At 36.7% G+C, this 15,346-nt stretch overlaps 1 protein-coding gene across 2 annotated transcripts in view; it reads right to left on the bottom strand.

Moving 5' to 3' along the window:
- The window catches only part of NAV3 (neuron navigator 3), a 272,512-nt gene that overhangs the window by 25,122 nt on the left and 232,044 nt on the right, over positions 1-15,346 (bottom strand). For both annotated transcript variants that reach the window (XM_050896725.1, XM_050896718.1), the window contains exons 21-26: positions 14,743-14,766; positions 12,336-12,413; positions 3,831-3,914; positions 2,090-2,201; positions 663-784; positions 31-51 (exon numbers count right to left, since the gene is read on the bottom strand). In XM_050896725.1, the coding sequence (XP_050752682.1) occupies positions 31-51; positions 663-784; positions 2,090-2,201; positions 3,831-3,914; positions 12,336-12,413; positions 14,743-14,766 (441 nt within the window). The remainder of the gene's footprint in view (positions 1-30; positions 52-662; positions 785-2,089; positions 2,202-3,830; positions 3,915-12,335; positions 12,414-14,742; positions 14,767-15,346) is intronic.

Raw genomic sequence — 15,346 nt, forward strand, 5'->3', positions numbered from 1 at the left:
CATGCCAAATTTTCCATGGTTTATATTCACCTCACTTCCTCTAGAGTTCACCTTGCAGAAACATGAAAGAGTGTGGAATTACAAATCAAGGGAATGAAGGCTGATCAGTATTTTAAAACAAATGTTTATGCAGGTAATATTTTTAAAACAACAAAAACATATTTTCTGCTTATTTACTGAAAGTATTTGATTAAATCCTTAGCACTAAGTGGTATTTGTGTGTTCCAGTTGAGAAGCAACTTAATTTCTTTAAACATAGTACTACTTTTACATGAGAATTCTTAACAGATTTCAACTCCCTTCATAGCTGGGTAACATATTTGAGTCAAGCCTTTGAATCAAACTCCGACTGAAAAAAAATCAAACAGGGTTTCAATGTGGCCCAGAGATGGTTTTGGTCACAACAGCTATTTTAAGTTTTGTTTGTTTGGTTTGGTTTGGTTTGGTTTTTTTTTTTAATTATCCTGATATGCAAATAATTCCCTGCTGATATTCAACAATTTTTAGTTTGCTGGTAGTGTCACAGTATGGATACACGTGAATTGCTTTGTATCCGTCTGGCCCCACAAGAATATTGTAGATGAAATGGACCATTATGCTACTCAGGCACTAGGAAACGACATAATAGCTAAAAGATAGATTTAGACCTGCTGAGCACTTACCCAGTTTTTCTTTTTCTTTTTCTTGGAGTCAGCGTCATTACCACTGCCAATGCTTGAATGGCTTGTAGCGCTGTTGATGCTGGAAACACTTTCTGAAGAATGTTGCCGCCTTATACGTAAATCTAAAGAAAAGAAATTACTGTGAAATCCATCTGTCTCTGTTTCAATATAATAATCATTCTTGTATTTATGTAGCATCTTCCTCCTCAGAGGGAGCCTAGATGAACATAAATGGCATTGATGCTTGCAGTGGCTCAGATTCAAGCTATTGCAGCCTGTGAGAAACCACATGGGGGTCAATGGAGATGCATACAATTAGGCTAACACTTAGGAGCTTCTCCAAACTGGGGTCTTATTGGCATGAAGGCAATGACCCAGCACAGCAATCTATGCAGGCGTAACCTCATAGCTAAGCAGTTTCTGTTACAGATGGATTACTTGACTTATTACTATCACATGTACTACAGTTCTTTTTCTGAGGAGTACAGGCACTACTTGATGTAGCAGGCTTAATAAGCGTTCAGATGCTACCTTCTAATATACCATGATAGAAATAAGCAGGCAGGAGTTCATTAAAAATGAATGAAACAAAATAACCAAGAAGTGGAGAATATTAGAATTGGTTGGTGAGGCTTTTGAGTTTCAATTTCTTAAAAGTCTCTGATAACTATATCTTAATCACTGGAAAATATTCTTGCAGAACATACCCACTAATACCAAGGGAAATTACTTTTCAGATTATTTTTTACTTCCTAGAAGTTAGCTTTGCTATACTCAAGTCATGCAATGAAATGACCTTAAGGCAAACATCTAAATAATGACCTCTTTAAAGAAAGATCAATGACACTCTCAAAAATGAATGCTGCTATTATTTTTTTCTTCAACTAATTCCTTTGCTGTTGCTTATCAACAGGCACTTTTGAAGTATATATTTATCATGTGACATCTGTCTAACTGAATGACAAATTAATTCAGTATCTGGAATTTAAAATGCCTGCTCTCCTGCACTGATTTAGCACCTCGTGAAGGAGCTGAGCTGTTGTCAGTCCATCTCTTAACAATGAGTAAATTAATTTTCAGAGCTACAACTTACACTGGATTTCCAAACTATAACCATGTTTCACCATAAGACTTCACTAGTGTCTTGGGTGTACTTCAATACACAACTGCAGCGACAGGGTTAACTCTTGACACCCAGCAATCAATTCCTGGCCACCCAGTTCTGAGAAGACAAGGCTCCAAGAACTCTGGCAAACGGGAAGCTCATGCAAGGTTTCCAGCTCTGGAAATACCACAAGTATGCCTACCATGCACTGCAGAATGTGCTTGCCCTTGCAACAGAGTCCCCAAAACAACAGGAAAGTAGTGACTTAGCTTTTTTTCTGGGGAGAAACTCTGCATTTATTTTAATAGTGACAAAAACATACCTTTGTGGGTATGGTCGGGACCATTCAAGGCTCCTTGAATAGCAGCTTGTGCAGCAGAATTCTGGGCTTTCAGCATTTCAATGGTTTCCCTTAGCTCTATAAGCTCAGATTCCTGTGGGAAGAGCAAAGAGAGCTCAAAACATATGGCACAAGAACAATGTTTGTCTAAGCTAAAAAAAATGACGAGATAAGAGTGGTCAAACTGAAGTTCACGGGACTGCTTGGGTGAACACAAGGGCAACAGCTAAGTAGAATGCATATTTTCTCTCCAAAGATATTAAACTCAACTAACGTACTCTTTTGCATTTATTCTATATAAAGCAATCATGCTATTTTTAAGGAGAACAAAACATTTTTAATAAAGAGTAATCTAAAAAGGGTCTCAATTGAACATTCATTATAAAGTTAAGAGAAACCCAACAATTTTATTGCAAAAGACAATAAAACCATTTGAATTACATCCTTTAGTATGTGAGGCTACTGTATAATGGATGAATCTCAACCTGGATGTGTGTATTTTTCAAAAGATTCAACTTGCTAAATAATAATTCAATTTAAAAAACCCCCTGTTTAAGAGCAACTGCCCTGCAAGTTGGAGTAAAATTACTCCACTTGAGTGCAGGAAGTTCTGTATTAGAATGCACAGCCAATTTTAATTAAAAAATAGCTTTTATTACTGCTACTTTAAACCTGTCCTTCCAGCCTCTATTTATATAATGAAGATAAAAGGAATTTAACCTCAGCAACAGAGAAAAGAAGAGAAGGAAAAGAACGGGTTCCAAATCTTTTGGGAAAGAAGCTTGGAGATGATCTGTTTTAGTGTCACTGCTTAAACTCTTCTGGAAAGAAAACTGTCTGAGGGAAATTATACTTTGTAAAACAGTCAAAAGTTTTGGTTTTAAGAAAATTCCATTGAGTTTTTTTGCTTAAGATGAAAAAAAGCAAGCAATACAAATTTTTCTATCCAGTTCACAATGAGTTACACCATATTTCATCTGTTGGTGCTCAACCAGACTGTGAAACGTTATTTTTATAGACAGCTACACTGACTCCAGTGGTGACTAATAGCTCACTGATATACAGTTTCTTTCACAGTTTGGCTCAACGAGTCCTTTCTGTTTACAGGATACTGTTCAAAATGAATAAGGGCAGAAAGTTGCAGAAGTTCAATGCTGGAAGGTGCTAAGCAGCCTCTTAATCCTGAGCTTGGTACAAAGGCTCACATTAAATTTGCTGCCTATCAGGTTTAGATTTTTTTCCCCAATAGTCAAAACAGCACAGTGAAAACCAAAACTGTTTACTCATGAACAGGATACCTAACCTGCATTAACTCTCTGAATGGAGTCATTTTTCTCTACTTAAAGTTCTTCCCTTCCCATAATTCTATTATTCTGACATGCTGGCAGGCTGGAATGAATCACTCCAGCAGGTTATGATCAGTCTTTGTTACAGGATCTTTCAGTATGGATTAAACATAGAGTCGCATATGTTTTAATTAAAATCTGGAAACGAAAGATTTTATCTTCAAACTATTCTATGATATTGTCTGCATAAACCTGATGCTGCACAGTTTAATTCTCCTGGAGCTTTATGAAGATTTGATCGCAACAGCCATTAAAGAAAGATCTGTCTGTCTTATTGTCACAGCTGTCCCTGTTTCCTTTCTGTGTTTTTTAAACAAAACTCTAATATAATCTGCTGACTGTTTTCCACATTAAAGCATCTGCTTTGGTAAACGTACCTTTTGTTCAGCTGTCATTGTTAGACTTTGCAATCGGCCGGTCATATTTCCCAAGCTTTTTTCGAAAGCTGCTACTAGATGAGCCTGTGAAAGAAACAGAAGACATTTGTCGTGACAATGGGACAATGTTCCCAGATCTATTTGTTTTTCAAAAATATTTTTTTCCCTCCAAGCTCATCTTCTCCAGCTCTTTTCTATTAGTTTTAAACTCAGATTGAGCTAACTTGGATAGGTGAAGCAGCCAAGTGAGCCCAGTGTTTCTCAGACTTCTTTAGCCCCCAAGGAGATTAGCTCAGGTATCTCTGCCTGGAAATGAATTATGGATTTAATGCCTTGCTTCAAGTTTACTGATATATTGGCCAAAAGAAGTCTGCTCCCACACTAAGGTCCAGGAACAATTATTTTCAATTACTGAACACTTCAAAATGGGAATTCAAGTACTTTATCTTAAAAGGTAAGTTTTAACCTCACAAATAAAACACTCCAGAGGAATCCTGAGACTCAAGCAAAAAATATCACTGTTAGTTTTATAAAAGGTCATTACTTAGTCTATTCATCTCATATTGATTATATATGTGTGTGTGTTGTGTGTATAAAAGTAATAAAAAATTTATATAAAATATAAATGTGTTTATACATGTGTGCAAAGGTATATATAAAAGACAGCCTTGTAAATTGGAAATCTTACTTCTCAATAAGAAAAGCAATAAAATGGAAACTGATTAAAAGATTTGAAAAAATTAAAGCTTCTTTTTATTTTCTAACAACTTTTACCTTATAATCTATGCAAGCAAAATTTATACAAACAATACATCAACTCTTCATTGGTTCTAACCAACATCAAGCTTTGTAGGCAAAGAAGGGCAAGTAGTCAGAAAGAAACCAACAAGCTAAGCCAGCTTGTACAGCCAAGGGAAAGTAAGAATTTAATTTTTATGGAATTTCATAAAATTCCATCCACTCCTCTCACAACACCAAATAGTAAAAGCACAAGAAAAAACTTATTTTCTCTTTACCATCTCAAAAGTGGTAATAGGCAAAGTTTTCAAACATAGGCACTACAATACACTTGGAAAAATAACTCACAAACAACGTATTTATATGCACAAATGGATTAACTGAGCTTTCTCACCGAGAAAATTTATTTTTTATTACAGCAGTACAGGCACACACAGTGCCTGGCAAATTTTTCAGTTACAGATTTGCATGCTTGTACAAGCGTAGCTGAAATTGTTCAAATGTATGTGGTTGTACTGAATCTGAGGTATAATCAGAAAAAGACATAGTCCAAAAAGGATTCTGTTACACACTGTAAGAGAAGGAAAAGGGCTTCTTGACACCTTGCTCTGCATATTATTCCTCAAATAAAAAAAGATTATCATATATATAATAGTGGCCCACTTCTGTGTCTCCACTTCAGAGCTGTTATACTGATAAGTGGCTTTTGTGTTTTGTAAATCATTTCGGATCGCTATAAACATTTCAGTGTAAACTCCTCATTTTATACTAATTAAACTTACTACAAGTTCACTCCTTGTAAATTATATTATTAGTAAATAATTTATTTAATTACTTGTGGGTATAGTGGTCAACCCCGCTTTCTGCATCTGCAGGGATGCCTTAGGGATAATTCTTTTGGTAAAGGATACATACCCCAGGGACTAACTTTTGATAAACATGAGACTAGATACATATGCAATTTCTTAAGGGTTAATTAGTAATTGTATGTACTCCTATTTTAACATTTATAACTTAGGCTTTATTCTTGAAGCTATAATTTTAAATAAAATGAATTTGGAATATGTGTCAAATGCACATCTGAAACCTGTCAACCAATATAAAGTTATTCTAGCTAGTGTGGAAACTACAGCCTTTGGTTGTTTTCACTACTCTGTTCCTCTGAGAAGACAAAAGTAACTAGTTTTTAAACCTACTTTTCACTTTAATAATTAGCTACATATTAAAAATATCCAGACTAATTTATGGTGTTTTCATTCCAAAGATGATGACCACTGACCCAGAACACAATCAGAGACAAAGTAGATGCACTACCACAGAATTATAGCCAAATGTCTCTTTATTACATGTGTTTAACAGGAAACTAATGGAGCTCACTGTTCCCTGCCTCATAAAAAAATCTATGGCTTGGCTGATGGCCCGTGGTTCTGCTTTACCATGAGAATAACAATGGGGACTGAGGGCTTGAAAAGAGGAATAATTTGCTTAATTATGCATTGCTTTTGTCCATTTCTCGCAATTAGACTGTGATAGCCACAGTTCTTTGATACCTAACTATGCATATTTGTGCAAAGTATTTTCCTATTCCATAGCTACAACTTCAGCTTATATTGTACATGAATAAACCACAAGGAACCTATAGGAAAAATTAAGGAACTCATAGGAAAAATTAAGAACAGAAAAGTATCATTAAAAATGTCATCAAAGGTCACTGAAACTATTAAGTTATTGTCTGATAGTCTTTAGAGAAAGACAGCCATGTCACAACTATGGATTCTTACTAAAATTCAGCCTGTGATAGAGTACATTACCTTCTTGGAGTAGCATCCTAAAATTTTTGCATTATGAATGTAATTGGATCAAGATGATGGATCCTTCCTAACTCATTTGAGATAAAGACTATCAGGTCTTGATTTGCTAATAATAAAGAAACATAATTCAAAGGCCCATCAACCGAAAACTATTCAAGAAAAAACCTTCAATCGCATTGTTCATTACTTTAAATGTTTATTCGAACAGAATGCTCTTCTATGAAATACAAAGTATTAATTTTACATTCAGACTAATAAACTATGCTGCCTTTCCCCATGGTAGCAGATGTTTATTTATTCAGCAGTCTAGGGAACTCCTACTTGTTGAAATCTTATGCAGATTTGTCCCAAAAGAAATACTATGTAACAAAATAAGAAAAGTTAATTTGAAAAAGGCTAAATTATCAGTATATTTATATGTGTGTGTAGTATGCATAAAACATATGTATGTATATATTCCCATTTAAGATCAGACTTTGCATTTAATTAAATGCAAAATAATTCAGAAAAGAAAACAGTTGAAACAAATAGAAGTAACTGTGACTTTAAAAATGCTCATTAGAAATTAAAAATTCTAATTAGAAATTTCTTTTACACTTATAAATTTGATAATTGATTTTGATTGGATTGGTAATCTTCAGTTTCTGAGGATTATTTACTTTATCTGAAAGGATCCATTCTTTCATTCTCATAAAAATATTTAGGAATAGAATTTTTTTTAAAGTTACAGCCAAACCCTCACATCTTAGAAATCTCTGCATTAGATTCAGTAGTTTCATTCATAGCATACATCATTTGAATACCATACAAAATAACCTGAATACTGCATGTGCTTTAAATAACACTTATTCTAAAGTCAAAATATTTCTTCACAATTGAATGCAGCATTTGTACTTGGAGATAGATATACTGGAATTGGAGTTAAGTTTTACTGGAAGTATGCCTACAGTAAAATATATCCACCTTTAACATGATATACATGTTAGATACACAGATGATGTACAGCTCTTAGTCTGTAGATCTATCACATCTGGATTAATTTTGACTTCTATTAACTTGTGAAATTCTCATTGGAAATAGTCAAAGAGATATATGCTCAGGGAATGACTTCAGTGCTAAGATGACAGATTTGATTTTAAACATTTCCTTCTTAGTAAACGATCCCAGCCAGCCAAATCCCAAATACCTCAGCTCTTAGTTTTACAGCCCATCCTGAGCATGACATTGGCATATCCAAAGACTATCTGCTGACACACTTTGCGATTTGACCTGTGGTGTCCAAGTTTATAAAACAAACGTAAATAAATAAATTTCCTCCCACCTGACGTGGCTGAATGAAAGGAGGTGTGAGAGGCCAGAAGGGATCGGGCTGATTGCAAGAAGTAACTGTACATCTGGTGACCTTTTCTGTTCGCCGCCTGCTATTATCTTGTTGTTTGGCTGTAGGATAGTGGTTCAGAGCTGGCCAAACAAGAGTATTAGCCAGCGAACCCCCTCCGCTTTCTACTGGCATCCTGGGTCTACTACAGTTTGCAAGCATGCACCCTTCAGCTTTATACAGTACAAAGCACTGATCAAAGTCCCTCTGAACAAGCTGGGTTCAGGCTGCTCGCTGGAATTTGAGCCCTTGTCAGTCACGTAGGAAGTCTGCTGGTTGGACACTTTCTGCACTGAAAACAGGCCCTTTCTTAATTAGTACTGAGATTTGCCCTTCAGCAACATTGAAACAGGCGCCAGGGGAAAAGTCAGAATCTCAGAAAAAACGTGTAAATTAAGCATCCAAACAACAGCTGGGCTCTGCTTGAATTTAATCATATGCAGGCAAAACACTTTGGGGTTAATCAAATGAAATAAACTGCTGAAATCAAGCATAGTACTTGAGTCCAGCCAACAAAACCTGAATAATAAATGAAACCAAATAAGAAGAGTCTTAGCAGAGGTTTCCAAAATGCCCGAGAAATGCTATAACTTCCAACTGACAGATTTTGGTATAAAATAATATATCAAGCAAAGGCTTGATGAAATAGGTCAAATTTCAGCCTGACAGTCTTTTAATGACACATGTACTACTGTCACCAACAGTCTTTTGTGGTGAAGCAAAGAAAGACACGAATAGCGTTGAAATGAGATGAATAAGATGCTCTCTTTTTCACTTACATACAATACTTTTGCTCAGTTCTACAAAGGGAAATGGTAACAACAAATTCAAGCCCGAGCTGAACTGTAAAGGAACAAGATTTCTGACTATTAATAGTTTCCTTCTCCAGACCACAGCGAGCAAAAAAGTGCTGCCTATTTTCAGACACTGAAAGTATGGCAATTTGGAGGAGCTTAGGACTAAGGCTAAGATGAATGCATTTATAGCAAAGGCATCAGAAAGGACTGAGTAATTTTCTGGTCAGCAAAGACTTACTGTTCATTCAGGTTTTAGCCTACTGGCGTGCAAACGTGACTCAAAATGAGGGTCACAGTTGTATTATCCATTTAGAGAGTAAAACATGGTTTTGATTTCTTCTCTGAGGATAAATTCCAGCTTTTGTGATTAGGACTATTTCTCCTTTAAATGCCAGGGGCTGGTGAAGTATGTCTCTTAGATTAGGAGATAAACGATAAATGAATACATGCAAGTAAAGCATTGCTAAGACAGTACAAGTTCATGAAAATTAGAAGCCCATCTGGGTTTTTCGTAAGTTTGTCAAATTAAATCAAGTATTTGTTAGTTACTCGCATAATTTTTATGAAACGTATATAATCGCTGGCATTCAAATATCAGTTCTGTAATTAGACTAAATTTCAGAGGCCTTATCACAATTAAAAGGTTGTATATACACTCAGCTTTCAAGCTGGATTTTATTCCTGATGTTTAAGTGATACTTTGTAGAATTTATTTACATAAAGTGCTCAAAGGACTGACAGAATTAGTACTAACACATCTTTAAGTGGTCTCTTTTGATCCTTTGGACTTATGTGGAAGTGTTTTTTTAATGCTTTACATCTTCTGTACCAGAAATAGCAGAGAATGAACTCAGAACCAGGCTTATTGTGAAATACTTTTCAATTTTTGGTGTTGTAAAGTATGTATTTCATGACAGCATCTCAAAAAATATTTACTTATAATATCTAGTAATATCTACTTTTCTTTTAAGATTGTATTCATTGTGAAGGTGTCTAAATCCCTTGTTCATGCCTGGAGAATTTGAAGCCTCTAAGTTTCATGCTCCTGACAAGTTTAATTTTGAGGGAATTTCCACATGTTGGGGATTTGGAAAAAGGAAAGATTTCTTTGGTGCCATTTAAAAACGCCATGTGCTAAAAGGATCAGCTTTAGGGTTTCTTATAGGTTTAGAGTTTAAAGAGTGTCTCCATGGAGATGGATTAGAAGGTGAATGACACAGTCAAAAGAATGTGATTAAATTAACCTTTATATAACATACGGTGTGCATGCACATATATATATGCATACAAGCACATACAAGTTTACAAATGTGGTACTTCTGGACAGGAAAACCAGAAGCACATGTATATATTTTTTAACTGTCCTGTTGAAAATGTTACCCTTCTGATTAGATCAGTAGAAAAGCTATGGGCCTTCTTACTAGGTGTTCAGAAGTCCAGAGGCAGTACATGGGACCAGATCCCCAACCAATACAATGTGAGTTATACAGATTAAACCCAATTTATTTCTCATCCATGAAGCAGAATTAGTTTGAGTGAAAACCAAGCCAAAACATAACTATCCATTTTTAGCTTGACTCAGGTTCTTTGAAATATGGACCAAATCTAATCGTAACTTGGAGCTGACTTTGAAAATTTGCCTGGAATAGGTAATGTTATTAGAAACCAATCTGTATGGTGTTTACTCCACACAAAGGCATACTGGCCAGAGATATAGTCAATGACTTCTAAATAACACTGGGGAGAGACTGGACACAATTTGCCCAAATGAACCGAACAATGGCCTCATTGCTTCAGCTGCAGAGAACGCCCTGCCATCCTCACTCTATTGCACTTGTTGCTGTATTGCTGGGGCTACAGCATTGCTGGGGTGACTGGAAAAGAGTGGAGACTAAATAAAATCTTTCAACTCTCCCTTTCAACACATCAGCAAGAAGGAATATGCTGGTGTTTTCTGTTCAGAGCTAGTGGAAGGAGAGAAGGGCAAACTGCTTTTCTGCCCACATAGTAAAGTGAGGAATGGTACCAAGAGCCTGAGTTATCACCATCAGAGTGGCTCCCACACCAGCTCTAGTACAGGCACTGAGCACAAGCCCACCACAGGCAAACAATTTAGTCTTATTGATGTGGCACCACTGCTCAGAATCACAGAATGGTTTGGGTTGGGAGGGACCTTTAAAGATCATCTAGCCCAACCCCCCGGGGTGTGGGCAGGGACATCTTTCACTGGATCAGGGGCTTGCAGGAATCAAGCTAACTCCTCTGGACAACAGCAGCTGCTGCTGTGTGGGCATTAACAGGGCACTCAGAGTGGATGTGGGGATGTCTGTGATTGTGCTGTGTCACAAGTCCAGCCACAGCCCCCCTCCCTGTGTTCCCCACTGCAAGGAAGAACTGCTGCAGCCCTGCGTTCTTGGTGGAAAGAAAAGTGCCCTGCAGAGAACAATGGACTTGTTAGTAAACACAACTCCCCGAGGCATGCTGGCTTAGCTATTCTGACCTCTCGGTTTTAGTTTGTTGCTCTTAGGACGGGTGAGTGAAGAACTGCCCAACCTGGCAAAGATGAAGATCAGTGTCTAAAATATATGAGTGAAGGAACACCATACCCAGGATAGGCATGCTGGCTATAAAATCTTGAATGAATAACCCAACTCAGAATCTAGCTTTTGAATTTACAAACATTGCAGGACTCCAATATTGTCTGCTTCACTAGTTCATTCTCAGAACTCAGAGCAAACTGGCAACCCATACCGCTACAGAGGCACACATACCCGCAGGTGTTCTGCAGCCACCTGAACAGAGCAGAAAGCGCTAAGAGTAGCTCTTCCACATTTTTGTGTGTGCCAGTCCTAAGAGAACAAGCAGCTTTCGCACAGCTAGAGATTATTTCCTCACAACATGAACACAGTACTACTTCACCGACTGAAATAATTTCTTGAAAATAATGGCAGTATTTATAGCTCTAAATACTCAGTACATCTACATTTTGAAGAAAGGCACTCTACAGCTTGCCCAAGACATCAGGAATCTGCTTTCTTGAAATGCAAAATGATACTCTCTTGCAACTGCATCTCAGCTTTCCTTGGGAATGGTAATTATAGTTATATCCTGAATTGCATTTTAAAATCACTATACAACAGATTGTTCCGTAACTATCCGGTTACTTCATCTGAAACCATAGTAACCAGATAGGATTGTAGCTCACGTTCCCTATCTGGCATTATTTTCTGATAACATGTTCAATAACTCATATTACCCGTATATGAAAATGTGAAGGAACACCAGGGAGCTCTCTGTGAAATAGCCCAGTTTCCATTAGTTATATATCAGCATAGTTATTGCAGCATATGAATTCTATATACAATTGTATACTCTGCTTCCCTCCACATCTATCTGTGTTTTGCAGGGTTTATCTTTGTGAAATTAAATTATAATGAATTCTATCAGAATATGCAATTCATGCCCTTTCTTTGGTTATGTCTTCTTACTTTTGGGCTTTTTTTTTAATTGATTCTGAGGAAAGAATGAAACTGAACTGGATAGGACTCTTGTCACATCCAAAGTGTGGAAACTCTCCTTTCTATTTCCACTGTGTTTGATTACAAGATTTCTTCCGCTTGAAGCTGAGGCAATATAGACATTTAATGAAATAATTAATTTGAAAAACACAAAAATAAATAAATAATAAAAGTCTCCCAGACCATGTGTTGAGTAAGAGCTATTAGCCAATCTGATAACATATTCTTTGATACTGTTTATGATCACAAGCAAAAAAACTTACATTTGCTGAAAGCTGAGATGTAAGGGTAGCAACTTTCTCCTGTGATGCAACCAGCTCTCTCCGTAGTTTCTGAATTTGCTAGGAAAAAAAAGACTGCTGTCAGTATTTCAGTAATTTCCTTTTGTTGTGGTTTTTTTTTGTTTGTTTTCTTAAGGGAACACTAATAGGTTTATAATGTCTTAGTTTCACATTTTAATCTCAGAACTATTCAGAAATACAAATTATTAAAAGTTGGCACTTAGTGCTGCTCCAACTGCTTTCTTGCACTTAACCAGTATATGAGCTAGGATCCCAGTTAAGGGAGAACATATGGGCAAATGCTTAATTGCTTCACATGTACCATCCTCTGCACACGTAAATGTCATGTTTTTTACCAAATCCCATAAGTTCCAAACATACCCGTAGTGTAATCAAGGATGGCGGCCCTGGGTGAGGCCTGAGATTATGAAACATGAACGAATTTGGGTGAGGTTCACTGTGCCTGACTGTAGACGTGATGCAACAGACATATGTTAGATGTCTACATTAGACTCAGATAAAGTGCCCAAAAGTACTCCCCCACTGCCTGGCATGAAGAAGGCTTTGATGACTACCTCAGACACATATTTTTGCTCCATGGATGTCTAAAGTTACATGAAGTACAGTAATATTTTTTTTTTCTCTAACACAATACTTCCTACAGTCCCTGTAATTCAAACATGCAGCCTCTTTCAACATTATATACTATTCAAAAACTTGCTTGCCAACTTAAAAAAATAAATGTAGCTTTAAATGTGCTGCTTGACATGAAAATAAACTTAATTCAAGGCTCCTGTATCCTTTAATGAAAAACAGAATCCTTAAGAAAAATATGTTTACATTTCAGCTAGGATAGATATCTAGCATAAAGCTTGCGCATCATTTTAAGCTCATTTAACTCTATTTGAGATCTTACAGGGACCCCAGGCATTGCACTGAACTTAAGCACAGCATGAAGTTTCACTTTGAAACTCCTTTCATATTCAGACATAAAAGAAATTATTCCAGACTAGAGAAGTAAAATGTCTAAAACTAGCCTAGGAAAGGGAGCACATAACATTCACCAGTAAAGACTATTGCAGTACTTTAATTTTATGACTCCCATGAAAACCAACAGGGAATATTGCACAAGCTTTAAGAATGAACAAGTTCCCGTACATCTATGATACAAAAATAGCTAGGTCATTTACACTAGCTCAGAGCAAAGGAGACAGATTATTGAGCTGTTCTCCAGCCTGGACTGCCGCTTTTCTTTTTCCAATTTTTCTCTTTGGTTTTCAATAGCAATTATTTGACCTTCCTGCTTAAGCTACACTTTCATCATATTCCTGCAACTATACAAAGGTAGTTCTCATGAAGTGCTGCTCAACATCTCCTGCAAGAGCATCACAGAGCAGACCTACATACTGAGAAAACATCATGTAGAAATACATGGGAAAGAAATGTTGTTTCACCTCTATATACAACCCTATATAAAGGGCAATTAAATGAGGAGTTGTCATTTACACTACTGAGCTATGGCATGCTTTTTTAGCTTCTTTGCTTTAACTTTCAGAGAAAGGCGCTTAGAAAATTCAGGTAGAAATTATATTGAAATATACTGCAGCTAGTAAGGAAGAATATGTTTATTTGTTCAACTTCCTCAAAATATCTTTTAGTTGACTTTTTCTCTGATTAGAGTAGTAAAAATAGGAGCAGCATAAATGCAGGAGTTGGAAGGCATGTAGCTCTGTGAAGTGGAAGTGCACCCCTTGGTGCTGCATTTTATTGCTGCTACTCCTTGGTGCCCTTTTAATACAACCAGGACTTCATCTTGAGAAAGGCTGTAATTGTATCCAGCTGCTGACCCGGGCTTGTCACCCATTCTTATACAGTGTGAGCAGAAAGAAACTGTTTTCCATGTCAGATTTGATTTATATCTGAAATCAATCTGCGTTGCTCTGAAATCCATCAAAGTGGTCAGTTTCAGAAATGTAATATAATGCAAAATGTAAGGGAGAGAAGTTCAAAGCGAACATTTGAAGTATTTTTCTCCTGAAAGGCAGCACATTACCTTGAATTGCACAGTCCCTTAGATCCAGTACAGAGTGGTATTAAGTCTGAAATCAGACGTATCACAACTCCTCCACTCAGAAGCCTGATTCTCATCGATTCTTTTCACCTTTTCAGAACCTCAGCCAGGAGGCATTCTTCAGCACGATGCTAAGAAAACACCTTCTAGTGCACTAGAAGCTGCATCAGCTTTTTACCAACGCTTCTTAAGAAGTGGTGCAAAGACACAGAGTGTATTCTCCCCAGTGAGTCAGGAGTTTAGCCATAGCAGGTAAACAACAAACTTTAAAATAATGTAATGCAATACATACATACAAAACTGAAGAAAAGTTCTTACCTCTGAATGTGCCTTTTCTTCTGCCTGAAAGAAAACAAAGAAGAAATGGCTTAGAAACTGTGTGCAACATAATTGCGGTAATAGAAGATAAAAGCAAGCTACACTGAAGTGAAAGGAAGAGCTTCATGGATCCATTACATTTAAGGAAGGTATGCAGTAAAAACAATAAATGGAATTCTTTTCAACTTACTTGGCAAGGCTCCAGCTGAAACCCCAAAGAGTTTGCCAGCATACTGACAACACGAAACAGTGGATAAAGGGAGAACAGGAACAGAACTGCAAAAAAATGCAGCTACATTTCTAAGATACAAAAGAAAATTTGCTATGCTGTCACTGCATGGACCTTAGTCTGTTACCAGCAAACTTTTACACCGCAATGATTGTTATGGCTCCTTGAACTATATTTGTTTTACTGCATATAGAGCAATATTCCTAATAGACTATAGACTAATCCCTGCTAAGAGAAGTTGACAGCATACCAGTAAAACAAATATGGGGGGAGGTGAGGGGAGAGGGGTACTTGCACTTTAAAGTAATTTCTTCCATACAGAGTTCAGACAAAAATATTAAGGGCTATCAAGGCATGTTAAAGTTGCAGCTTAAA

The sequence above is a fragment of the Gymnogyps californianus genome, chromosome 1 (assembly GCF_018139145.2).
Source record: "Gymnogyps californianus isolate 813 chromosome 1, ASM1813914v2, whole genome shotgun sequence".
Taxonomy (NCBI): Eukaryota; Metazoa; Chordata; class Aves; order Accipitriformes; family Cathartidae; genus Gymnogyps; species Gymnogyps californianus.